This window comes from Chaetodon trifascialis, chromosome 20, assembly GCF_039877785.1.
Source record: "Chaetodon trifascialis isolate fChaTrf1 chromosome 20, fChaTrf1.hap1, whole genome shotgun sequence".
In the NCBI taxonomy this organism is placed as follows: domain Eukaryota; kingdom Metazoa; phylum Chordata; class Actinopteri; order Chaetodontiformes; family Chaetodontidae; genus Chaetodon; species Chaetodon trifascialis.
The window spans coordinates 12,812,324-12,839,520 of record NC_092075.1 but is presented as its reverse complement, the minus strand read 5'-3'; the positions used below and the strand labels follow the sequence as shown (position 1 = coordinate 12,839,520).

Genomic DNA, 27,197 nt, shown 5'->3' with positions numbered 1-27,197 from the left:
TATGTGTGTGTGTGTGTGTGTGTGTGTGTGTGTGTGTGTGTGTGTGTGTGTGTGTGTGTGTGTGTGTGTGTGTGTAGGAGTAATATTAACTCAGACACAGTGCATCTTATGACTCATTGTATCTGTCTGGTGAGGGTTTGTCTTATTCACTGCAGCAGAGGTTAACAGCATGTTGTACCAGGCTACAGATGGAAGCTGTTGTTTATGACTCTGATATTTTTAAATGCCTAATCCCCCCCCCCCACAAAAAAAATAAATAAAATAAAAAAGTTAGCCTGATGTATACTGTAAATTATGCAAATTCAGTCTGTGTTTTTTGTTGCATCAACTGGGCAGTTTATATTAGTTTATAATAAAAAGTAGAACCACCAGTGGCACTATCTTGGATCCATGGGCTGTTTCTGGATTTACTTCATATCAAAAAGCATTTTTGTTCACATTTTCTTATTCTGAGTTGATTTATGGCTCTTATTAACCTGTCCAGGTTCACCTTCGCACACACCGCAGCACTGCACACATGCTAAGCAACCAACTGTTCACTTATTGACAACAGAGGAGAAATACGAAGTAGGACGTTCCACTTCAATGGCTTTTTCACTTACAATGGTCTCGTTTTTGTGTTTGCCTGCTCCTTGACAGAGAGTGTAATGTGATTCGTAACATCATGCACTCAGCACTGCATTGTCTGCAGCCCTGCTAACTACCCAGTGAGCCTCATCTCTGCCCGTGTGTGTGTGTATGCTGACAGTGTTTTTTCCAGCAGCATCCCGATGTGAACGCTCACTTGAACAGAATAACAAGGCTGACGATGACAGTTTAATCCAGAGGACGGATCCATGTTAGCGTTTGCGTACACAGAGGTAATCTCAACAAACATACACAGAGAGGTACGGCTACGCATTCTGTATATGTAGCAACAATATATAGACATTCATGTACGCACTTTTATTATCTACTTCAGTCCCCCTTCCTCTCCTTCCACTCTTAATCATCATCAGATTCTCTGGCGGGCAGATTAGTGGAGCGCACAATGCCAACAGGGGAATAGTTGCATTTGTGGCTCTGCGGAGTAGAGCTGAGAACCTTTTGGGAGGCTCATGCTTTAATTTGATATTGTTCTTGGGGTCACAGGCCTGTTTCTATTTTGATTGCCTAAACTCTCTGCTCTACAGTTTCTAGATAAGCTTTTCAACTTATTTTCTGCAGCAGCTGCAAAACACTGAAACTATCTCCAGTTATAAAGAATGTAAAAACATGGCTGCCAGCTTGTTTCTGTGTTTTTGAGTTGCACCTGCTCTGCTTTGAGATGTTTGTCTGTTTGATGACCTTCATCCACGTCTGAGTGGATTCAGGTAAAAAAGGCCAAAATGTCAAAGTTGAGCCAAAGTGCAAACAAAGAACTAAATGCAGTAAGTGTCAGCTTGTTGTACTGAAATTATATTTGCTTGTTAGATTTGAAGAATCAATTATGCATCAGGCAAAAAAAATTGTGAAAACACCCAGAAATATATATATTTTTTTTACATCTAGCCTCATGCAGCTAAAAATACACCAGTGGTGTTGCGTCCCCTTCTCTCCTCCACTGTTCACCGTTCCCCTGTGCGTTTGTGGATCTTGTTTGTTTACCTTTGTGCATCAGTCCGTATTGATGTGTCACTGTTATTTGTTTGCCTCTGTTTGCACCTATACTTCAAGCTTGAATGTGTGCCTGTGTGCCTGGATCTCATCATAGCTTACTGCGTATTGAGTATTATCATCGGCTTGTCAGTCACCTGTAAAGCGAGTTATATTGACATTAGGAAGAGGAAATACAGTCAGAGGACAGGCAGCTCAAGTTAGATTTAAAAAGAGGAGCCAAAAAGACCCATGAAAATCCTGTGTTAAATCCATATGAATTTCTGCATCATGTTCAACTTTGGTGAACTTTGGCTCTCGTTTGACCGACCGTCTTGACAGTGTTGACCTTTGGGGGGAACGGAGAGCTGAAGGAAGCTATCATTACTTATCAGCTCGCCACATACTCCAGAGCAGGCGGATGAGTTTCACCGTGCCGGTTAACCTTGTTTTTATTCCTTAACTCTATACAAAGCATACCACATCCCCATCCAGCCCGTTGTGCATCTGTCCACCCATCCGTTCCTCATACGTAAACCAGTCATTTCCCTCTCGCTCCAGTGCTGCTGAAAACAACATGAGGCTGAGCTCAGTCCAGCTTCTCTTTAATTAACAGCTGGCTGGACTAATCATAGTAATGTGATGCTGTGCTTTGGTTGCATAATGACTTTCCCATCATCATCATCGTCGTCATCATCATCGTTCACTCTCATATGTTTATTCATGCGCGCACACATAGCAGGCGTGCAGGACAGTGTCATAAATCCATGTACTTGGAAGATATCTCAGTTAATACTAAACAAGTAGCTCTGTTCTCGCTCTCGCTCTCTTACTTGCTACAGTAGCTCTACCACTCAGTCTTCCTCTTTGTTTTCCTACCTCTTTAGTGTTACCCTAATTCTGTCATTTTCTAAGGCGGTCCTTTGTGATGTGCATGGGAACAAATGGTTCAGTGGCAATCAAGGGTTTCAGCTGAAAATTAAGTGTTTACTTGCTCTCAGGAAATGACAGAAGAGTTTTTGCACAGGTGAGATTAAAACTCTCCAAAGCACTCGAAAAGAAAAAAAAAACATATAAATATATTAAAATGTGATTGCATTTAAAGACAAAGGAGAAAGCCAGGATAGTGCACTAGGGTTCATTGTGTTAGAATGTGATCAGGTCTGCCAGACCACCTCCAGCATTAGTCTGGGTCATATTATGAGCAGGATCTCAGTCTGATTCAAGAAATAAAATAAACCCTTGTGTGCTGTGTGCTGTGTGTGTGTGTGTGTGTGTGTGTGTGTGTGTGTGTGTGTTGTCGGGGGTTTTTTATGAGCGGGAAATCATCTGCACAGAAGTTTGTTCTTGCATCACATTTCTGCCTGCTGAGATCAAGTACCAAGCACACTTAGTTGTCAGTTCATTAGAGCTACGCGTTGCTAAATCTAATCCAGTCTAACACCAAAGCCCTGCAGCAGTGTTACTGTTTACATTTTAGGATGCTTTCACACCAAACCTGTTTGGTTGGGTTAAAATGAACCCTGGTGCATTCATGCCTGGACTAAGACCCTTGAGAGGAGGCGGTCTTAAGGTGGGAACATGATCTGACCTCAATCCAATCAAACTATTTGGCATATTCTACAAGTTGATCAAAACGATTAGCAAGCAGCTGAACCTGGACTCGTGCAATGCAGTATGTTGTATTTGGGCAGTGGGACTCCTTCAGGACCTTCTTCCTGTGTTCGTCTTCTTGCTCCTGCCTCAGACACATCTGACCAATGAGTGAAATGAACGTTCTCACATGGCTTGTAGTCCTGCATTTAGGCTCACTCAGATTTTTCTCAGTGTGAAAAGAAACCGAACCAAGTTCACCAACTCATCAACTGATCCGGACAACAGAGAGCGAGCTGCAGGTGTGAAAGTGCCCTGAGTCTGAATCTAACCCATGTTCTGTGTTTTGTAGCTGTCCTCCATTTGGATTCAAGGGCATCAGGACGTTGGAGCTTTAGTTAAAGAGGCAGTTCGCTCCATTGCATTGCTGTACTCCGCAACATACACATCTCATATCACACACACACACACACACACACACACACACACACACACACACACACACACACACACACACACACTCTCATGGAGTGGTGAGACAGCCCTGATTCATTGTCACACATATGCCTCCCAAGGATGATGACAAAAATGACTCCTTTGTTCTTCCACATTAGTTCCACAAAGTCTCTGTCTGCCTTCTTTTTTGGGTCATATGGAGTTTAATGTTGCTGCATGTCTATGTGTGGATGAGGAAGTTGCCGTTTGAAATTATCTTTGAGCTGCGACATGATGTGCACATCTGGACCGGCTGTGTGCGTCTGTTTGTGAGGAGTACAGTTGCATGAAAATACGCCTCAGCGTTGATAGATGGCGTTCATGTGTCCTTGTGGTGCATTCTGTCCTATATAAGGTCATGTCTGCGCAGGCATGTGTGTATGTGTGTGTGTGTGTGTGTGTGTGTGTGTGTGTGGACATGTGTTACTTATGTTGTGGGGACATAATGTACATCACTAGATTTTAGGGTGAAGACTTGTTTTAAGGTCAGGTTTAGCTTAAGGTTATGGTTAGGGTTCCGATAAGTCTCCAGGAAATGAAGTAAGTCAATGTAGTGTCCTCTGAAGGAGAAGGAAGCATGACTGTGTATGTGTGTGTGTGGCTCCCCTGCCTTGTCCTTGTATGTAATAAGCATGTGGGACTGCGGCTCTTTGCACATCTGTCTGGTGGTCGAGAGACTGTGCAGTGCTGCTGCTGTGCACCATTTCCATCAGCAGCTGCCCCACCCCCCACCTGCTCTGCCCTCCCAGCCACTTTGTACACGCACACACACACACACATGCATACACACCAAAGGAGGTTGTTTCCACAGAGTTTGAGGCCACCCTCCATGGGGAAATCTGCCTTCGTCTGAATGAGTACAAGGACCTGCTGTGCTTTCATCATGTTCCTCGTCACTGTGTCATACACTCCTGATGTCTTTATTATTAGTTTAGCTCACTTCAGCTTTTGGTTTTTTTCTCGTTAGTCCATCAGAAGGGTCTGCCTGTCGGCCCCTCGCTGTGCAAAAAGAGCAGTCTGACAGAAAGCAGAGTTTCCTTTACGTTTCTCAAGCAGCAAAACTGGTGCTTCACTCGGGCAGCAGCAGACTTTCATTCAGGGTGCTGGTTTGCAATAACAGGCTTGAAAAGTCATGATTTTTATGGATCTCACATCCAGGCTAGTCTTATTCCACTTACCTCTGTAACTCAATCATTTCTTTCATTAATCTTTCTCAAAAAGAAACACGTTCCTGCAGTTTGCTGTTCATATTCTTGCATAAATAGAATAATTAAGTATCTACTACATCACTCATTTGAGGCAATGAAAAAACTACAGTTCCCTGAAGTGCTCATAAGACGTTATTGTAAATGTTTTTGCCTTATCCACAATATCCAATCACACTTGTATTTTCACCTCTCCAACCTTTTAGCTGTAATCTCTGCTGTCGAGTAAACAACTCTCAAACCTGTCCATTCCCATTGTTCTCCTGCGTCAAACCTCTGACGGTCTCAAGCCTGAATGGTGTGAAAAGCAGAAATATTAAGCATGTAAGAGCATAATGTCTTTGTTTTGTACCTCACATGACATACTGTTGAGCAAAGTTATATTTTTTGTAATTTGTATTCCTGCATTAGATTTTAATTGATTTTTTCATATTTCTGGAGTTACTGGAGTCAAATCGACACAGTACAGTCGTGAAAAACAGCGTTAGCTTTCTGATTGCCTGTAGGAATTGAAGCTTTAAAAGTGCTTATATGCTCTAGTGCTCTCTCATAATGCACTGTAGTTAAATGACACCCGTGGGCATACACCCATGCATACATATGAGCACATCATCCCGCGGTGCCACGCTCTCCCCTGCTTGTAGTGTCTTGTTACATAAGCAGGCTAATGTTACCTTAGCAGGCCATGTAACTGGCACCTCAATATCAGTCATCACTCCAGAGAGAAAGGAGAGAGATGAAAGGGGAGTCGAGGCAGAGGAGAGCAATGAAATGATTATAAGAAAGTTTGAGATGTGAGGAGACTGCGGGTCTGAGAAGGAGAGAGGTGTGATTGAAAAGGTAAAATGAACAAAGAGGAGAGTTAAGTCAGGAAAGGTGAAGCCAGAGAGGGAACGTGGTCTCCTTCCTCCTGAGCGGGATGTTTTTACATTGTTGAGTGACAGCCAGCTGCCCTCGTGGCCATGTTTGTAGTTTTCAGTGACAGCTTGTAGCCTTAATCTGGTTCAGTAAAAGCTCCACTCCTGAATCTCTCAATTACCATCCGGCAGAGGAACACAGAAAAGGCATTAATCCTCCAATCCGTGTCTTGCATGCACTCCGGGCCCGTCGTGGTGTGTCCTTTCTAAACGCATTCTTTTAACCCAAATTGAATATATCATTCCTCCCTCGAGGCGCCAGAGAAGAAAGGCTCTAATTCACACTGCCTCCCTCACCGTCTCTCTCTAAGTAGTTAATGCTTCTGAGAGGCTCCTATCTCGTCTCATCTCTCTCCTCTCAGTTTTTCTCTGACTAACTTTCTGGCAGCCCCAGTCACTTCTCCTGCCTCAGGTTGTGTTCACAGTTTAGCGCAAATCTTACGTTGATTTCTACGGAGAGAGTTTATCTGGGAGGCCAGGCTTGTTCGTTTTCAGCAAAGCAAAAACACAGCACACTGTGGTGAGCTCAAATGCATTCAACTTTGAACCGCCCTCTCCAGTTTCTAACCTTTTAACACACTGACAGTATCTCTCCCGCTGTCTTTGTAAGCCTCATCACAGTTTGCGAAGTTCAAAGAAAAGCTCAGACGGCATGTTTTAGATTTGTCAGGGAGGTGCAGCTGCTAAGTCTATCAGAAAGTCACAGTGACTACCAAAAAGACAGACTCTGAATGCTTAAATGTTAGCCCTCTCACGTCTTGTCACACACACTTACTGCTACTTCAGACTGAGCAGGTAATTGCACAAAAGCTGTATGTACACTTAGCAGAAGCTTTATTGCTTCTCAAACTGTGCTATGCATTTGCACACATATCCATAGAAATCTAACAAACAACAGATTATGATGACATTGGTTATAATTATAGTAATTTAACAGAAAAGAACTGAAATGCTGTGTAAATCTCTTGTTAATGCGCTAACCTTATTTGTTTTCTAATACTAGGGTTAGGGTAGGATATATAATGTTGTGTTTGCATCTTTAGTACAAATTGCACTACTCTGCCTTATCTTTGATTGATGTTCAAATTCTCAGGAGCATTTTAAATGCACATAAAAACACATTAAATCAAAAAGATGCGGATGGGGGTGAAGGTGCTTTGTTCTGCCCCGCGTGGTGTCTGTAGGTCCTTCTCTCACAGATAGCCACAATAGCCTCCAGCAGTAAGATAGAGCAGCCTGTATGTTGCCTTAGAGTCGAACCCCAGGGCAAAAAAACTTGTCAATGCAAGTTAAGCTTACAATTTGAGCTCAAGGTCATAATTTAGGGGCACTAATGACCATATCAACATGTTTATGAACACTTCTCCTCTCTCATCTGGACTATGGTGGCTGGACAGTCTGAGGACTGACCTGCAATGAGGTTTCGGTAAGATAATCAAAAGCGAGGAGGACATGTCCACCTCATCCCCACTGGAAATAACTCTCTTCTTGTATACTTCACACTCCATGTTTCACCGTGTCTGTATTGCTCAGGGGTCTCTGGAGTTTTTGATTGATATATAATAATATGAGATGTAGCAGTTATTCCCATAGTACCCATTTTTACCCTTGATCTGAAACTGTGATTTTACTCTATTCTGAACATTTTTATGAATTCATTCTTTTCCAGTCTTTTGATTGAATGGCATGGATGGGTGGTTGATGTGAAGCACTTATATTTGCTATTGTTGTCCTATTTGGAACATATTTCCCATGTTAGCTCGTGTAATGTGTAGGTGTGAGCTGTGCGTGACATTGGGTTATTATGAGTCGTGTCCTTGCGGCAGAGTCATGGAGGACAGTGTGCCTGCATGTGTTTCCAGAGGGAAGCACATCAAGAACACACACACACACACACACACACACACACACACACACACACACACACACACACACACACACACACACACACACACACGTTTTGTTTTTATCACTTGTGGGGACATTACATAGACTTACATTCATTTCATGGAGCCTTACCCTAACCACTATTTGCCTATTCCTAACCCTATACCTAACCTAACCTTACCTAACGTGTAACCCTGTCCTCAGTCTTCACCCTAAAATGTAATGATTTTCATTAAAAGGACCTGCATTTTGTCCCCATAAGGCACGTGAGTCCCCACAATGTAACTGTAAACAGATTTTTGTCCCCACAACGTGATAAATACCAGGTCATACACACACACACACACACACACACACAGCGATCTACCCAGAGCTTCCTGTGTCTCCTCGCTAGGTTCTGTTGCCAAGGAGACCAGGCCCGGGCTGAACGCATAGAGTAAATACCTGGGAGGATCTAGGAGTGGGAGTGAGGGGTAGAGAGGAGGTGTCTCATTCAGACGTCCCTGTTTATCCTATCACAATGCAGCCATGAGGAGACCAGAAATGCCATGCAGTTGGGTTGGCTGCGAGCCATTGTTGGTCTTAACATCACAAGTATGCTGTCAAAAATCCTTCATGCAGCTGGAGGATGAATGTTTATCGCTGTCACCCAAGCCTCTCTATCGTTTATTTCATACAGCATATATTGTTTAGCGTGGTCCAGACAGCTGCCAGGGGAACGGCGGGATTGAGACACGGCGGTTCCTCAGCTCGGTGGTGAGATGGAGTGCGGGGTCCTGCGTGGACAGGAATCAGATAGCAAACTGGCTCCTCATGACAGAGTCCCAGAGGAAACTGTGGTGAGCTGAGCTCATAACCTTCAAGAGACAGCAGCCAGACAGCCAGAGGAATAGAGATAATTGAAATGACTGTCTGTGTAGGCACTGCCTCTTTTTTTCATCTCGCTAATTATTCAGTGTCCTCGTTTTGTGAAAGTGTGCGTGTGTGCACACATGCATGGAGTCTGGGTTCTTTTTTGGAAGTGTGGATGTGTTCACGCATCTCATGAGTGTGTGCTTGATCAGGCACTGTGTGGGGGCGAGGCGTGTATGCTGTAAGTGTGTGCGTGCGTGTGTGTGAGTAGGTTTTAGAGCCATTATGGGAATATGTGAGTGCTGGGTTCAGGTAATTGATGCTGGGACGCTTGAAACTGGCAGACAGTCAGACTGGCCCAGTGCCAGTATAAAGAGGGGGAAGGAGAGAAAGGGGGAGGAGGAGAAGATTAGAGAAGAAGAGATAGAGGCCACGGAAATTCCATGGCAACCATCGGATCGGGTGAGAAACGCACTGAAGAGATGTTAAAATGACAGCTTACCTTATGGCAGAATGCAATTTTCCAATTTTTCCCCTCCTGTCCTCTATTTTGAAGGCAGCGCGCGTTCCATAGTATTCCTGAGTCAGATGCGATCAGAGTTCGGTTCTTCAAAGAGCTGCTTAGATAGATGTCAAGAAACAAATGATAAGTTCTGCAGAGGCAGTGAGGCTGTGCGATATACATCATGTGAGGACAGAAGAACGTCTGCACTTTCATATTGCGCTGTATCGTTTATTTCGTCAAATCAAATCTTTGCAGCAGTACCTTTTGTCATTTGGACCTGAGAGTGAACGCGACACCGAGCGGGATAATTACGAGAGGAAGAGGGATTTCAACCACATGAGGAGCTCAAAACTAAAAGAGAGGCTACTTCTGTCGCACGGACGCGGTTTAGGTGTGAAAAGTCCAGAAAACTACCTTGAAATGATGCCACAGACCGCTCTCTGCAACAAGCTAAAACACCACTAATGGCTTTTACTGCGTACGCAAGAATCACGGTGAGGCACCGAGGCACAGCACATGACAAAGAATCGCAAAGATGGAAGGAGATACCGGATGCTAGCTGGTGGCTTGGTATTTAATAACCAATATTTATATCAGGCCTGTACTTATTTTTGTTTGCTACTCCAATTCAAACACTTTTACTGTTTATTATATGTTTGATTTTGATATTTTTGACAGTATTCACATTTTAGGCCCAGATTTATTAAGTTTTTATATGTTATACATTAATGTTTTCAATTTTTTACACTTAATTGAAAATTTCTACAAAGGTTTAAAGTAAAATTAGAAAAATTTAGAGCATGTACCTTTTAATTGTCAAGTATATCATTCAAGATATGATAAGAAATAGGCCTTTCCATGGGATCATTTTATAAAAGTGTTCATATCATATGTGTTCTGATGTGAAATGACTATCAGGATATGAGAGTTTGGTCATGTCACAGAGCTCTAAGATGCAGGTTAGATCCATGTGTGCTTTTGAAGCATCCATGAGCCAAACATCAGCCTTTCAGGGTGGTTCACTGTTTGCTAATTTGAACAAAAAATAACCGTTCATTAGATATTAACCTGGCACGCTTAATTCCTTCTGGTTATTTTTCCTAAGTAGCATGAATAAAAGCCTCCTCTGTACCCTGACAGGTTACCTAATCAGAGATGAAGTGCTCTTCCTGTTGGCTGCGGTAACCCAGGCAACAGTTCCCCTGGAGATGGGCTTTGGCAAATCTCTGCGGTCCGTTTAGCAAAGTCCTAATGCGTGTCCCCTGAACGGCTTCGGCATAAAGCAGCAGTTTATTGCCCTGAGCAGCGATGATGCTGTGGCTTGTGTTTGACCAGAGATTAGGCAGATTGGGGCCTTTTGTGCTCGTTCTGCTGTTTGCCAATGATAAGCAGCGCTGCGGGCCGTGATGTCTGAGCTAGGAGCTGTGGCGGAGCAGACGGGGCTAAGGTGAACTCTGTGGAGCCTTTTCAGTTTGCAGGTTAGGCATTACGTGGTTATTTTCTTAGTGCCTCGAAGTGTCGCATGTGGCATTTCTAAAGCGGGAGGCTAATGCATATTCAGCTGTTTGTACGGGGACGTCAGAAATGACTTGTGGAGGGAGGCAGAAAGGGACAGCAGAGGTTCTGAGGGTAAGATTCAGTTTCTTAGAGACGACCTCAGCAGCAACAGCAGCAGCCGTGCAACATTACCTGCTCTCTTACAGGACTCCAGGGATTGTAATGAGGATCGTGTGATGTGACCGAGAAATGAAATAATGCCAGGAACACACACTCATTGAATGTCAGCCTAATGTATGAAGCACATAAAATGATTGTGTAGAGTTTCAAGCAGCATGGTTGGAAGAACATATGAGCCATTTGCACTTTACTTCATTACTTCCTTGCCAAGGATTTTATAGCTTAATCCTACACTGGAGAGAAAGCAGTGGCACTTCATTTGTGCTCAGGTGGGCTCATGGTCGGGCTTTACACCACTGAGAAACTTCTCACAGCTTCTCACTGAATGTGGCCTGCAGCTGGCTGATGCTAGTTTTGCGTCTTGATGTGCTGCCAGACTCCCATCATGAAAGACTCTGCACCATCTGAAGAGTAGATATACCATAATAGCATAACAATAAAACTCACAACCACTGCACTTAATAGAAAGTGTGACACACCATCCCACAAAACACAGCTCTTGTAGAATCGCCTCTCCCGGGGAACCAACAATGCATTTTAATGGCTCGGTCTCGGTCTGTTGTTTCATGGTGAAACCAACCGCAAGTGGTGGAAGAAAGCCGCAGATGTTTAACTGTGGTAAAGGTAGCAATACCACTGTGAAGAAATGATCTGTTACAGTACAAAAGTGTCCACATCAGAATGCACAGAATGGCCATTTCATACTGTGTGTATATCATTCTAATTATTTCTGCATTGAGCAATAAAACACTGATAGACCAGCTGGTAAACGTGGTGCCGATTTTAACTACTTTATGTACTGCTGCTGGGTGGCTTAATCTATAATCCATCCATCCATGCATGCATCCATGGTCCTGGGGGGCTGAAGTCGATCCTAGCTGACTCTGGGCAAGAGACGAGGTACAACCAGGACAGGTCAGCCGTCAACTACAGGGCTGACACATAGAGACAGACAACCGTCCATGCTAACAGTTGACCTAACCTAATCATCTAATCAAATAGAAGTAGTGGATTTTCCCCCACAATGCAGTGGACTAGATGTATATAGCTGCTTAAGACAGAAATACTTCACTAAAATACCTTGGAATTGTACTCAAGTACAGTACAGAAGTGTAATATCTTTTCAGGCATGTTTTCTAATTAAACTAAGAAACCAAAGTATTAGTTGGAGTATTATATGTAGAAGTGAAAATAAAGCAGTAAAGCAAATAAAGCTCAACAGTAATCTTTATTTTTCCCCCGTTGAACGTCAGCCTGTCAGTCAGATAATCTACCTTTACTTACAAAATATTGTAGCCTGTCATAGATTGTTGCTCAGTCCTTCATCTACGCCGTCTGTCAGCAGAGCGCCTGATATCACATCCAGATTTCAAGTTGTGGCACAGTGCTCTTCACGATAACTTTCAAGTGTCACATTTTCTCTCACATGTCAGACATTGACATGAAAAACAATTATTCAGTAGGTTTTACTTCTGTTTTCACATCAGGATGCTGTGTCAGACGGGTTTAAATGAAGCTGGAGTAAAAACTTCCCTGTCAGTCCTCTCTGTGCCGAGCTAAAACAAAACCAAATGAAGTGTGGAGGATAGTTATCCTGATGTTGTGTATCGTAATATCTCCACAGCAGCATGAAAACCACATTTTATCTCTCTGTCCACACTGATACAGGCAGATTTTGTTGTATATTTCTATTTATATACTTTTTGTGACAGTATTTTTTAAGGGGAGATGTTAAAAGCTGATAAAAGCCAGGATCCATTTCTTCGCTAGTGATTTTATTGATTGAAGTAGTAATACTGTTTGTTAATTGGATTTCAGCTCCACTGCTCGAGGCATACATGGGTATACGCAAACACACACATATGAAGACACATAGTAACAGAAAACCCGTGTGACCTTTGTCCCCACTCCTCCAAGGCGTTAACCCCTAACCCCCGACCTTTGCTCTGCTCGGGGCCTCGAGTGCCTCCACCCTCCAGCCACAGACACATGAAAACACTTAACACCTGATTGTGTGATGCTATTTTCCTGTACCTTATATTCACGTGTTGTCTTTTTATCCGGCTCGTTGCAGCATGACTCTTCAGATGCAGTGTTGGTTGATCGATCGGTGCACTGCTTCGATCCAGGCTGAAATATTTCAACAAATATATGATGAATTGCCATGAAATTTTGTACAGACGTTCATGGTCCCAAGATGATGAATTCCTTTGACTTTAATGACCCCCTGACTTTTCCTGTAGCACCACTATGAGGTTGACATTTCTGTTTTTTTGTGAAATGTCTCAGTTGGATTGATTGGCAAGAACAGCAGCAGACGTTCATGGACCCCTCAGGATAAATTGTCACGACTTAGTGACCCCTTAACCCCCCCTAAATTTGTCCAATCCGCTTGTTGTTCAGCAAATACTTGCAAAAGTCATGACATTTCCCATCAATCTCAGCTGTTCTTTGTGGTTGGTCCTAATTAGCAATCATAAACATTACATGGGCATGATAGGATGCTGATATTAGCATTTAGCTCAAAGCACCACTGTGCCTAAGTGCAGCCTAATAGAGTTGTTGGCTCGGCTGTAGACTCTACGTCTTGTTATACCTTATTTTTTCTAATTCTACCTAAATAAATCTGCTTAGCCAGTGTCATTGGTCAAAATAAGCTCACTGCGGATGTAACTTTATTAGCGTTACTGTTGGAAGATAAGTAACAAGAAATTGCTTTGCAGAAAAGTGACGCTATTGCATATATCATTATCCTCTGTCTTATTCCTCTTCTAAATATTTGGTTAAACAGCAAACATTTAGCCAATCATCATTGCTGGCTCGTGCTGGTAAATAACTATAATTGTTCTTAATAGCTTAAATAAATAGTGTCATTTCCTCTAATAAGCACAATTTAGTGGAAGTCAAGTCAGTAGATACTGTGCTGTTTGTTTAATGCAAAGCAGCAGATCTGAGTATCTTAAAACCTTTCACAATGTTTTTACCACTGAGTTCCATTGTTCTGTATGAGCCCAACAACTGTTTTCCTGTCAGTTTGTTTAGTCACACATTTTTGACAAAGTTGTCCCAGACTTTGTGAAAGGAGTTCTTATATTGTGGTTTACATGAGGGGGATTTTCATTCACTAAACCACAACTTGATGACACTGAGTAAGATAAACTGCTTCATTCAGACTTTGGCCCGCTGGAGTATTATAAGTATATCATCTTAAAACCAAGTTAAACTGCTGCAAAGAAAAGAAAATGCATTCCTGTCTGTCTTGTTCATTCTATTTTTATCGAGCACATTACAGCATTTAAAACCCACACATTACTTATGATGGGCCGCAGAGTGTTTTGCAGATAGCCACAGAGATTTAAGTGCCAGCTCCGGTGTAGATAAATTAATGAGGCTGCTCTCCGCCCACACAGAAACACACGCAATCGCTGCGGTGCTCATGATGCATTAAAGAGAGTGTCAGAGGGCTGAGGTCTGCCCTCAAGATTTACCGCCGCCGTGACATCGCAGGCTGGGTTCTGCAAAGGCCAGCACGGAAAGAGAAGCAGAGAGGCGCAACAAAGGGCAGGAGATGCTGTGGAAGGGTAGTATTTAGCTGAAAGTTAGAGAAAGAAAGCACTCCTGTAGTATGAGTGGAAAGTAAAGAGCAAAGTGGAGTGGAGAGGAGATAAGAATGTGTTATTATTGTGATTACCTTCATCACACGCAGGGAGCAAGACAGTACACACACTGTAAATACCACTAAGAGCCCATCATCACCTCTCTACACTAAAATTCCCATAGCCCACTGTTTGCTGACTTAACCTAAAAGCCGAGCATCCTCTATTTTTCATCGCACATTACCATCTTTGCCTGTAGAAACCACAGTCTAATGAGCGCCGTCCATGTTCCAGAGCGGAGCTGGTAATTCACCATGCTGTATTATTAATCAGAGTCTCTGTGTGATTTTGCAGCAATTTGAACGCTTATTTCCCCCATAATGCTTCGGGGGTCGGGGTAATGAGTCTCTTTCCTAATGACTTTAGCGGTTGACAGGGAAGACACGACAGACGCTTGTGGAATCAAAGGTTTGGGGGGGGGGGGGTAGAGTCGTGTGTGTGTGTGTCCACTGAGACAGGAGAGTGCTCTCCTTGAAAGTCTTGTGTGATCAAAAGAAGCGGCGGCAGGAGGGAGAGAGAGAATACAAAAGACGGAGACTGAAACAGAGACGGGGAGAGAAGCGGAGGGTACGGAGGAGGATGTAAAACACACGGTGCAGAGCGAAGCTGACACAACGCACGAGATACGACACACGGCTGTTTGTCATTCACAGACTTTGCAGCTGTCTGTATGATTGCTTGTGTAATTATATTTGTCTTTATTTTCTACTGTAACCATATTTATTTTTGTGTTTGGGTCACTTCCCGTATATATCTCCTACCTGCTTGCCTGCCTGTCAATGTGTCTTCCTCTCACTTTCTCCTTTCATCTGTCTCGCTTTTTATCAGATCATTTCCATGTTTTCCTGTGTGTCTTCTTTTCCATATTTCATGCCCAACTTTTGACAGTGATGCAGTGTCCGCTGTCAGCAAACTCCTGTCCACAGAATTCAAATATCTTAAGTGCTGAAACAATTAATGGATTAGTCAATGAAGACTAATCCATTGATTGTAGAAGACCAAGAAGAATCACTGTGGAGCCAGGGATAGTTTAGTGAAGTTTGACTATAAACTGATGCGCCTTCGAAGATGAACTACCATAAAAGACTGAGGATAATCAAAGTGATTGGTGCGACACAGGATACAGTGTCAGTATCCAGCAGAAGTCTTAAGAATATTCCTCCAATTTAGCATTACACATTTTAAAAAACCATTGAAATGGATGCAGCAGAATATAGATGTCAGACATTCTACTTTGTTGCTAAAACCTGGCGCCTTCGTTACCCACGATGCAGCTCAACTGGCGACAGTTCGGCCAGAGATTCAGGTTTGTTATGCTAGTAGCTAATGTAGCATCTAGCTGTTAGCTTTGAGGCTACAGAGCAGGCTACAAAAATCTTGTAAGCTCATGTCTTTCTAGGTCCACACCCCCAGATTTTTGTCATTTTCAAACTTGTAGTCTTCACCCCCAACCGGCACTGACTCAAGTGACATCACTTGAGGCAATGCATCAGATGTCACAGCTCTGTCTGCATATTGGTCCCTCCCAAGACCTGCGCACATGCTTTGATGTGTGAAATTGATTGCCCTTTGTTGCCCTGTGAGCATCTTTAATTCTAACATTTAATATTTATTTTGTCTTTTATCTGATTTCACGTTCCACCTGCAGACAAAGTGCCTGTAACCCTCAGACAAAGCAGCTGTTTTGGATCGCCGTCAGCGGCATATTAAGCAGCCGCAGGCTATGCTGCAGGTGGAACGAACTCATCAATGCCGGCATATCTGACATTGTTTCTTTCTCTGTGGCAGAGGTTTATGACAGTTTAGGAAAACACACAAAACCACACAAACATTTAAACATATGAAAAAGCTCAGAGCACAAACTGTAGCGTTGTGAAGCCGCACAGTAAACACCACACCACTGCGCACACGCACACACACACACACACACACACACACACACACATTCCTCTGTTCTCTCTTCCTCCACTGGTATGATTTCAGACCGTGCCCTTTCCTATGTTGACTTTTCTCTGCCTCTCATCCCTCCATCCTGAGACAAAGGGATGATTACACCACTGCAGGGGGCGCTGTTTGTTTTTAAAGGCACAGCGTCTCCGACTTGGCGGTCGTCCCAGCGGTGTAACTGCTGCCGCCGCCGGGTCGTTTCCACAGAGATTATCAATGCTGAAGCAAAGAGATTACCTCCAGGAAACAAAATGGTCTATTATGATTTCTCAACTCTAGTAATGTTAATAATACCAGGAAGCGGGAACAAGGAGTTCACCAGCAGATAGACGTCAGGCGGCTGCAAAATAGGTGAAATAGTATTTGTGATAAATTGACTACAATTGAAAACAAGATGAGGGAATGTGGGGAATGTGTGGTCCTCTTGCTCTCACTCCAAGGAGCTTTAGACACTCAAAAATAAATGCATGAAATAAAACAAGCTTCCAGGGACACGTTGCCTCTGCAGAGATGTTGATTTGTTTAGCCAAACACGCACTTTGCTTGTTTCATGCAATCCAAGACAGTCGTATCTTTTACAGCAGTTCAGTGAAGAGCGCCTTTAGGATTCGTCTTGCGAGAATCATTTTGCTTCCAAATCGAGTTACACTGAACGGCTTCAGTGAGGGATGCAAAGTGCCCGCTGTGACCTCAAAGACTGCCTCTCTAAACTGTCTCCATAATTGGAGTAGAAAAGAAAGCAGAAAGGAGCCCCGCCTCTGGATTTTCACGCCTAACGTGCACATATTGAGGACTTTAAGAACACAGCCTCCTGCCACTGCGTCTGCCCTCTAATAGCGACAAGATAGCGACATTCATCAAATTAACTGCTGTCAAGTGCCTGTGCCGTCGCGGGAGGATTACGGGAGTGACGCTCTGTTCAAGTTCATTTGACGGCGTGTCTGCCCCCCCAGCGGTGGCGTAGCTGAGGCTTCACTTTAATTTCCACAGCTTTCCACTTTCACTCGCCTACCAGCCCCCTCTCCTCTGTGTTAAATCATCTCAAAACTGGATATTTAGACCATGGAGGAACTCAGGGGAAGGGGTGCCCTCTCTCTCTCTTTACCTCTCCTTGCGGCGACTCCCACCCCAGTTCCCTTTCCATTGTAGTTCACAGTACAGTCGTACATGTGTATTTGAGGCCATTTTTGAGGGGCAGTAGGGAAAATTTCTTACTTAGGAGACAGGGGTGCATCTTGTTTATCTCCAGTATCCAGACCGGGCCTCTTCAATAAGCTTAGCCCTCCCAAATCCACTGTGCCCTACTAGCACACTGTATATGAATCAGATTTAGGGGTGGGAGGAGCTGGAGGAAGCCATTAAAAAGGCACCATTCAATCTCTGATTACATTCAAATCAAATAGCTGTATTAAGAGGGCTCTGAGTGCTGTAGCATAACATTAGGATCCTACGGGACTGGGTGGGGCTTTAAGGTAACCGTGTGAATGGATCTGTAGGGGTAATACTGGCAGTGTTAGGATGACAGGCCTCCTCCCAGAGGCCAATAAAGGCGTCAGCAGCCGGGGCAGATTTATGACGGCTGTGCTGAGTGGAAAGGGTGATGGGGGATGGAGAGGCAGCTCTCACCACGGAGGATATCTTATGCCTCCTTTGAGAGTCGCTCCTTCTTTCTCTCTCCAGTTTCATGGCTCTTCGTCTGTCACATTGTCTTCTCTCTCTTTATTGTTATTTATCATTTTCTTTCATATTACACAAGTTTCCCCAATTGTTTCTATTAAAAGAAGCTTTTTCCTCATTTTTGACTTCCACCCCTCCTTCCCTGCGGCACCGCGCGGAGCATTGAAGGGCTTCAGGCAACAATTGTTTCCTTTGTCTTGTGGCCACGGCGCACTTTATTGCAGTTAAACTCAGACAAGCCTTTTAATTCCTTCTATTTGTAAGACTGAGTGAGGCAGAGGGAGGGTTAGTTCATTCAGCTATTGCACTTCAGCACTGTAACTGTATGAGTTGACTTTGTATCCATTATGGCTGACAGGCGCAGTCAAAGAAAAGGGCGTAGAGTAAGCTATGGATAGCATGAGACAATGAATGAAGAGTGACACAGTGCATTGACCCCAAGTGACGTCTCATTACTAAGGCACCTACTGTCTGTGGTAGTGCTAAAAACAAGCTGTAAACTTAAAACAGCTAATGAGGCGCTGACAGATTTATAGGACAGAGACACTTTTTTTTTTACAAGTCTCTTAGTGATGGGTGTCATTTAAAAATGTTCAGTACTATTGGCAGTTCCACAGCTGGGTGTCACAAGAAATAATACTTCTTTGATACCTTGCTTTGAGGAATAAAATAATGTTTTCTTTCATTTTAAATACATAGTTTGACATTTTGGCAAATGTTGGTTTCGTATCAAGAGTAGCACTTTTGTTGTTCTTTAACATGTTAAATAATGACTTTAAAAATGTTTGTAGGCAGAATGTGGCCAGAGCGAAGCTTCGTCCAGTCCTCATGGTTAGTCCTCAAAGCTAACCATCTCCTTGGTCGAACTGATCTATATCGATCTGCATGCAAATATGCAAATATCCTCAAATGTTGAATTCGCCTTCAACAAAAGTCCTGTTGATAAAAAAAACAGCTGAAGAAGTTTTTCTGAATAAAATGCAGTCTAAAATTGATCAATATTTAGATATTTAGTGCCAGCTTTCAGTAACTGGCAGGTTTCAATGATCTGGGAACATTTCAGTCTGCACCACAAACGTAATAAGGTTCAATAACAAGCCCTTCTCTCCTCATGTTCTCAGAGAGTTTCACACAAAACACACAACCAGATGCACAATCCACACTTTTCAAATTATATCAGGCCCCAAAAAATCCCCTGATCATGCATCATGTACAGCATACAGATGCTGTAATGATTTAACAGCTTGGTATTTGAAGCCCAATGAAGTCTTCTATTATATAGGACGACCCATCAACAGATTGGTGTCACATGTCACCCTGATACCCTGATACCCCTGCCCTGCCTGTGGTATTGTTTTGGAAAGACCCGTGTGTTGCCATGGCAGCGGAGCACCAGATATTCCCAGTGTGACTGTAGTTTTCCACCTGCAGCAGGAAAAAGACCTGTTCCCCTCCCAAACACTGTTTCCATGTAAACATTTTACAGGAATGTGTGTGCGTGTGTGCATGTGTGTGTGTTTTATTTTCTGTGCTTCGAAGCAGAGTTTGGTTGTTTTATCTTGCCAATAGCTCCAGGAAGAAATCAATAGATGGACTGTTTTTTTTGGGGGGGAGAATGATATAAGGCATTACTCTGTTTAAATGTGTGTGTGTGTGTGTGTGTGTGTGTGTGTGTGTGTGTGTGTGTGTGTGTGTGTGTGTGTGTGTGTGTGTGTGTGTATCTGCACCTGCTCTGTAGGCATATCTGTATGTGCTTGCATTTCTGTCATATTGGCTGTTGATTGTTTTCCTGAGGGACAGTCGTTTGGGAAACAAGAGAGGGGGGAAAAGTCAGGCAGCTCAGAGCAGGAAGAGGAAGAAGCTCGTCTGTGAGCAGCATGAGGATGAAGAGGCCAGCTGTGGAGGCCGCAAATCAGCACAAGCGATCTGTTCACAAGAAGGAGAGAAAGAAGAGACGGCGAAAGACAAAGAGGGAGGCGTTTGGAGATGCGCGGCGATGCGTGGGGCAAAACAAAAGAGCGCGAGAGGACAGACAGAGAAAAACTGACTCAAGGCAACGTTACAATCTGCGTCTGGGCCAAGATGAGGTCAGACGTGGACAGACTGAAGCCTGGTGTTTGACGACCACAGGCTATAGTGACCCATTAACCGACTTGTAAAGCTCAATCCCCCCCTCGTTGGAAACTGCTGGTCATGCACACACACACACACACACACACGCACACACACACGTTCTACATGTGCATTAACCCAATACAGGTGATATGCATAAGCAGCAGTTTAGCAATGGTCTCAACCATTATGATGTATTAGTAATTCTTTAATGAAGCTGCAGCTGTTTGCCGTGTTACTCTTGTATGCTTTTGCACTTCAGAGACATACGTTCCCCCAGAAGACACACTGTTTAGTCAGAGCTGCGGCGGTTCCTTTGGCATTTCACATATCCTCATTTTTCTACAGTTTATCATTATTATTCATGATTGTGGTTTTTTGTCTCTGGCTGTGCCCTCTTTTAGCCAAGAGGTGGTTGCGGCCTAAAAATGGCTGTTTGGATGCTTAATATTTTTGGCCTCGGGGCTGTGTGGGCGCTGACGACATTCCACAAGCACATATGTGTATGCACACCCCCTCAGTGTGTTTCTTGGGGCAACGCTTTTCCAAAGCAAGGTGGGAGATTAAAACAAGGGAGCTCGAGAACATGAGAACAGAGAGGTGTGGCTGGGAAACAGAAATTTACCAGGATGGCACTCACTCGTCTCCACACCTTGTATTTTTACACAAACAGTTAACAGTTCTAAAACTGTGCATTTTGTTTTGTTAGTACAAGCTCTAAAAAGGTTTGATGTGGAAACTCAGTCATGCTAACTGGAATGAATACAGATAGCTGCACCCTGCTACATCCTGAATGTGTATGTGTGTGCTTTGTAAATACATAAAATTTCACCTGGAATGATGCCTCAGTGTATATTATTACACAGCAAGTTAGAAAAGGATGCAACAAAACAACAGACCGAAGGGGAAGATGAAGGATGGTGTTAATAAACAGAGAATGGAAAATATGAAATATATAAATAACAGCATATGTGCGCAAGTTTCAAAATAAGAGCAGTGGCACATACTAAGGCTAAAAATGAATGAAGAATGTGTAGTACACGGCTCGGTTTGGTTTGCTGCGAGGTTTGGCATTGTGGGAAGAGACTGTTTGCACACAAACACACACACACACACACACACACAGAGCCTCTATGTTGGTCTTTGCCTGGCAGGATGCCGCTGGTTGAAGCAGGCTTGGTGGGCAGCACCCGCCCACAGGCAGCAGCGAGTACGCGCAGCGAGCAGTGGGTGGGCTGAAGGTCAGACGGGCCCTGGACACACTGGCATTGTTCTTTCTATCATTTTTTCCCCCCTCGCTCTGTGACTTTAAGAGCATATGTCTGTGGATGTGCCGGTGCGAGCCAAACATTCATAAAACACAATCAAAGGGAGATTGTAGACGCACAAAGAAGGACTCAGAAGAAGCTGCGGAAGGCCCAGAACCTGTGTGATCTGGAGTGCGTTGTGTTTGTGTTCGACTGCGGAAAGTGCCGTGGCATGTTATTAGTGTGAGTCAGCACCGAGGAGGCCCGGCCAGCTCTCTGAGAAGTGTGGCTCTGTTGAATGTAGGAGTGGGAGGAGATGAGCAAAAGGTCTTCAGTGACATTCAGAGATGATGTCTTCCCCTCAGCTGTTGCACACCAGATTCCCCGAACCGCTGACTGTACTCGCTCCCCCTGGAAGCTGAACAATTTTAAATCATGATTAGCGGAAGCCGCAACTTGCACATCAATGAAACACGTCAGCTCACTGAGCGTGACATTGTAAAGCAAGTCATTTGTAGTCAAATTGTGGTTTCTGACCTTTGTTTCTTGTTCTGTCCGCCTCTCCCGCCTCTCCTTGTAAAGGGCAGTACACATAATCAAAGGCAAAACCACTCTGTGCTGCCTGGCAGCGCTTTTATTTTCCCTCGGAGAAAGTGATAGCACCCACCGCAGAAGCAGGTCAGAGGGAGGTTGTTGAAAATTTCTCTGGAGATGCTGCACTCTTGTGTTCAAATTATTTGAACCTTGACCCAGTTTGGAGTTGGCCTCTTCAAGTGCTCCGTCTCAGAGCTTTATGTTTTTGTATGAATGCATGAACAAAGATTCAGGGAGGGGGGAACTCATTTTGTGTGCCCCAGTTTCGAGACCAGCATTAATTAGTGTTGAAAATGAACTCGTCTCTAACAACCCTCCGTGAGCATGGGGCCAACTAGCAAATGCAAGACACGAATCCACCCAGTGTGCATAGTAAAGGCACGGCTAATGTGATTTTGGCTAGATTGAAGCTTCCTTTAGTTATGTTTTCTAAAACACGTGAAATGACGGCACTAACTTCTTGTTTTGTTCCGGCGCAGATGGTCATTTCACCGGGACCCCTCCCACGTACGGCTACGATGCAGACCGAGCAGAGGAGCAGCGGAGGCACCACGACATCCTGCCGTACATCGATGACTCGCCATCGTCTTCACCGCACCTCAGCTCCAAGAGCCGCAGCAGTCGGGACACCCTCTCCTCTGGATCGTTAGAGTCCTCCAAGTCGGTCAGTATGCCATCCAGTGCACCAAAGCTACCTCATAATGTGGATTTTTCTTTTCCTACTCACACAAAGCATAATATCACATGAATATACAATTCCTGTAACACCGGCGCCGATAGGTGCGACACTTTTACCCTTTGACCTCAATGCAGCGCAGGAAGTGGGCTAATCTATTCTTAGAGCAATCCCGCTCCATCAAAATCTGTCAATTGATGAGAAATCAAATCCGCTGTTTGAGAGGATTGATAAAGGACAATATCGCCATGCTTCGTAACCCCAGAGGCAGCCATCCAGTGAAGAAACTCATCCCCCCCTTAAGAGTCGGGCTTTTCCTCATCCAGGGTATTAGGCAGAATTACCTATCACCTCCATCACCCCATCACTGCCTTCATCCTCTTACCCTCCCTCCTTTGCTTTGCTTTTTCTTGTCTGCGGAGAGAAAACCAGTGATCTATGACGTCTGGTGCTCTTCAAAGGTTACCATGGAGAGGGGGCACACATACACACACACACACACACACACACACACACACACACACACACACACACACACACACACACACACACACACACACAACCCCAGTGTCAGCAAAGATGAAAATGAACATGGATGCTCCAACCGCAGTCTATTCTCAGCTACATCTTTTCTCTTTTCTCTTAATTATTGATATTTTTTTTCTCTTTATTATTTCGAATTTTCTTTAATTTTCTTTGCCACAATTACACATTGAATTTTGCTCCATTGATTTTGCAGATGTCAGGTGAGCGTAGAGCCATATGTTTGATTAGGACAGCGAGGTATTGTGGGAGAATGTAATAGGCTAATACCGCCTCTCTCCACCATGCCCTTGGAGGAAGTAATCGCATCAGTGGTCATGCAGCGGGATCAGTTACTCCGCCCCCTCAATCTTTGCTTAGTGTCTGAGCTGGTGAGCGAGCGAGCCTGTCAATGTGATTGATGGCTTGAACCTGCCAATAAATGATGAGTCCCTTGACTGCATCCAACCTTTGACCTGCGAGCTTGGAACTCTGGCCGATTTTAATTTATATGCATGCACACACAGATGCTTTCTTCTGAGTACACAGTGTACACATTCCTTTCTCTCGGAGCAGAATGAGAAATTTATGGTAGACGAGATCTAAGACGATTCGCAGAGTAAACTGTCGTCTTTTAGGTGTGTGTTTTTGGTGTGTGTTAAGGCAATGACTGATGGTCAGTTCAATATGTTATTCAGCCAAACAACGCGCTGTCCACGCAGCCAGACAGGCTTTCAGTAACTGCCATAAAAGTGGAGTTACCATCGTCCTTGGTTTGCCCTTGGACAGCAAATATCATCCCAGTCCGCTTCTCTAATTGATGAGTCAGAGCCCAGATGGGTTCTGATTGGCTCAGTGGAAGCTGATGGTTGTATGAGGTCACTGTGATGAGTCATCACCAGCAGCAATATTGATGATTTAATTTTCCACAGTGGCTTTTGTTGTCTCATAATCTTCACTCTGCACTGAAGAGGGAAAAAGCTGGGGGCGGTGGGGGGGTTGGTGGGGGGGTTGGTGGTTAGTCAGCTGAACTATGAGGTCTTAAATGGTTTTTAACCATTTTGCAACAACACTCATCAACAATCCTCGTGCACTGTGTGACACATACGAGGCGGTCACTCAAGAAGGGCTGTAGCTCACTTTATTAGGTTTTCTTACCAAGTGAAACATCTTGTTTTAGCTATTTTTATTGCCTTTGTTTGTTCAATAGAGATGATGACAAGAAATGAGGGAGGGAGAGAGATGGTGAATGACCTGCAGTAATGATCCTTGACCACAAGGGTGACATCTTCAGTCAGACATTGAAGGGACCAAGTGGGTATATGGTGAAAGGCTTATCTTGGACATTGAGTTACTCAAAATAGAAATGCTCTGGCAGTCAGACCCTGACCAGAGCTACAGCCTGCTGTGACACTTATAAATACACACATATCAATGCAGACACTACTTTCTTAGTCTAAAGACAGACTGATTGTTTCTGCTGCTGTGTGACACCTGAACGACGTTATTGTCGGATTCAGACATCAATCTAACACATTTCACACCTGCCAGAGTCACATTAATAGCTATATTTGATGGACGTGTCAGTGTTACAGATGTGATACCATAGAAAAGAAAATGAGGCAAAATACATGAAAAGTTGGTTTGTGAGGCTTTTGTGCTCCCTGCATTTTTCATTATGGACCAATTTCTGCACTGAAAGGTGGAGTGAAGCACCAGGGACAACTCCACTCACTGTAAAAATAACTTATCTTAGAATAGCTACATCCACGGCCTGCACTGTGCATCTTATATTCTCTGCTCCCTGTGACGCTTCATGTTAAGTTCTGCTCTTTGACATTAAAATACCAGTTCTGAGAACTGATTTCTGGCCTCTCCCTGGTGAATCCCTAATTTCTATTAAAATAGCTCCTCATTTTCTTTCCTCCTGCATGCTGTCTGACATCACACCCTGAGGCCATGACCTGATGAGGAGGTCATCTCTTTTCCTGCTTAGCCAGCACTAAGTTTCTAGATGACCAACCTCAGTAGATTAGGAGGCTTGGAAAGATACAAATCTCCCTTTTTACGATCTATCACATCTGGCACAAACATTCACTGATTGTACAGCTTGTTTCCTTGCAATTAAAGTCAAGGCGTTATGCGGCATTGCCAGCATCCTATGCGAAAAAACCCCTGCAGACACCAACTCTGTCAATGTTTACCACATCTGGCTGAAGTGCATCTTAAATTACCAGAAGTAATTCTGCATTTTCTCCCGCAGCACAGGAGACAGCTCCATTACGTAGCAGACGTGTGGAGATAGGAAGCAATCACATTAGGCATTTCAGAAAGCGAGGGGTGGCAGAACGGGATGCTAAACAGATTAGAATATGAAAAATGAAAGTTGAAAAGGGTTAATAAAGTGTGGAACAGGGCACGCATTGCCGCTCACTCCTCTCCTCCCAAACCAGGCTCTGGATGTGTGCATGAGTCTCCTACACTCCATGGGAAAAAGAGAGAGAGAGATGGAGAATAATGTTATTACAGTCACTGCTGCTCAGTTTCCATCTGCGCCTCCTGAGCTACATCAGCGCGCTTGTCAAATAAACACTGTTTGTATTGATTCACTCGTATCTCCCACGAACATTATCCGTGCATAAACAAATCAGAAGCAGATCTGAATTTCTAAATCAGGTTAGGCAGAGCCGTCGCTGAGGGCTGTTGTGTGAGCTGAACGGGTTTAAGTGTGGGTTCAACTGCGAGATGTTTGCTTTCCTTGACTCACACAGAACGTGAAAACCTGCACACACCGACCCCAAGCAGGGAGAATGTGTTTTCTTTTTACTTTTTTTTTGATTGCCACAAAATGCAAGCAGACACCCTTTTAGTCTGAACCCAGAGACGGGCTCATTAGTTGCCACGGCGATGAATAAAAGATGATATGTCTGGAGATGCGGGTACTTCCTTGGGGAGTCGTCTGGGGTCTGAACGATGAATAAACACTTTATGGCTCTCATCTCCCCTCTGCTCGTTCACTCACATGGCTGAATGTTAAAGTATTCCTCCTTGTGATTTGCTTTGAATGATCTTGATGCTTCAAATGGACCCTCATGTTTCTCATGTTCTTTCACCAGCGGGCATATCCTGTGAGGGGAAAGTTGCACAGCTCATGCCGATACTTGTAGCTCAGCAATGATTCATTCATTTTTCATTAATTCACGAACATTCAGGGGGCTCCATTGCTGCCCCAGGCTTTCCCTTTTGAGCCAGCGAAGTCAGACAGATTCAGAGCCGCTGCAGTGCAGTGCAGTCCATTTAAGGGCAATCATAAATCATAATTGCATTACTTATTTACCTCCAATACCCTTTTATTTGCACTCTTATTATGGAAAGAGAAAACTTTTCTGCTTTGGTTGTCACAGAATCTCTACATAATGAGCAAGTCGAGCTTTTTCAGGGGAAACTGATATTGTTATGTACAGAACAGATCCCCAGACAGCTCCGTGTGATGCATAATACATGTCTGTCAGAATCAATTCCTTCATCCTTCACCTACGAAAGAGACAAAGAGAGAGAGAAAATATACAGTGGTAGTATTAACTATTAAAGAAATGATAAGCAGTCTTATGATGAGGAGGAGGATACGCATACACTTTAAATTTCTCCAAACTGTATCAATAGATGCAGTCGGGCTGAAACGATCAGTCGATTAATTAATTGGTAGAATGACAGACAGATTATTTCAATTTCGTCCTTTTCAAGCAAAAAACCCCACCTGTTCCCTGGTTCCAGCATATCATTTGTGAGGATTTGCTGCTTGTCCCAGTTTTATGGGAAAAAACAGGAGATGTGGAGACATTTTTCACAATTTTCTGACATTTTATAGACCAAATAATTACTCATGAAAACAATCTAAAGTTGCAGCCCTGAATAACATCATCTTTTCCTCATTCAAAGCCTTCACACTGTGACATCCTCTGTGTTAGTGGCTGAGAGGCTAGAGCAAAGCACAGCATTGGGTCTTCATTATTTGCAGTAA

General features: G+C 43.8%; 1 protein-coding gene across 1 annotated transcript in view; it reads left to right on the top strand.

The window, feature by feature from the left end:
* The window catches only part of bcr (BCR activator of RhoGEF and GTPase), an 84,939-nt gene that overhangs the window by 26,521 nt on the left and 31,221 nt on the right, over positions 1-27,197 (top strand). Inside the window, exon 2 of the mRNA XM_070988929.1 lies at positions 22,458-22,642. Coding sequence (XP_070845030.1) covers positions 22,458-22,642 — 185 coding nt within the window. The remainder of the gene's footprint in view (positions 1-22,457; positions 22,643-27,197) is intronic.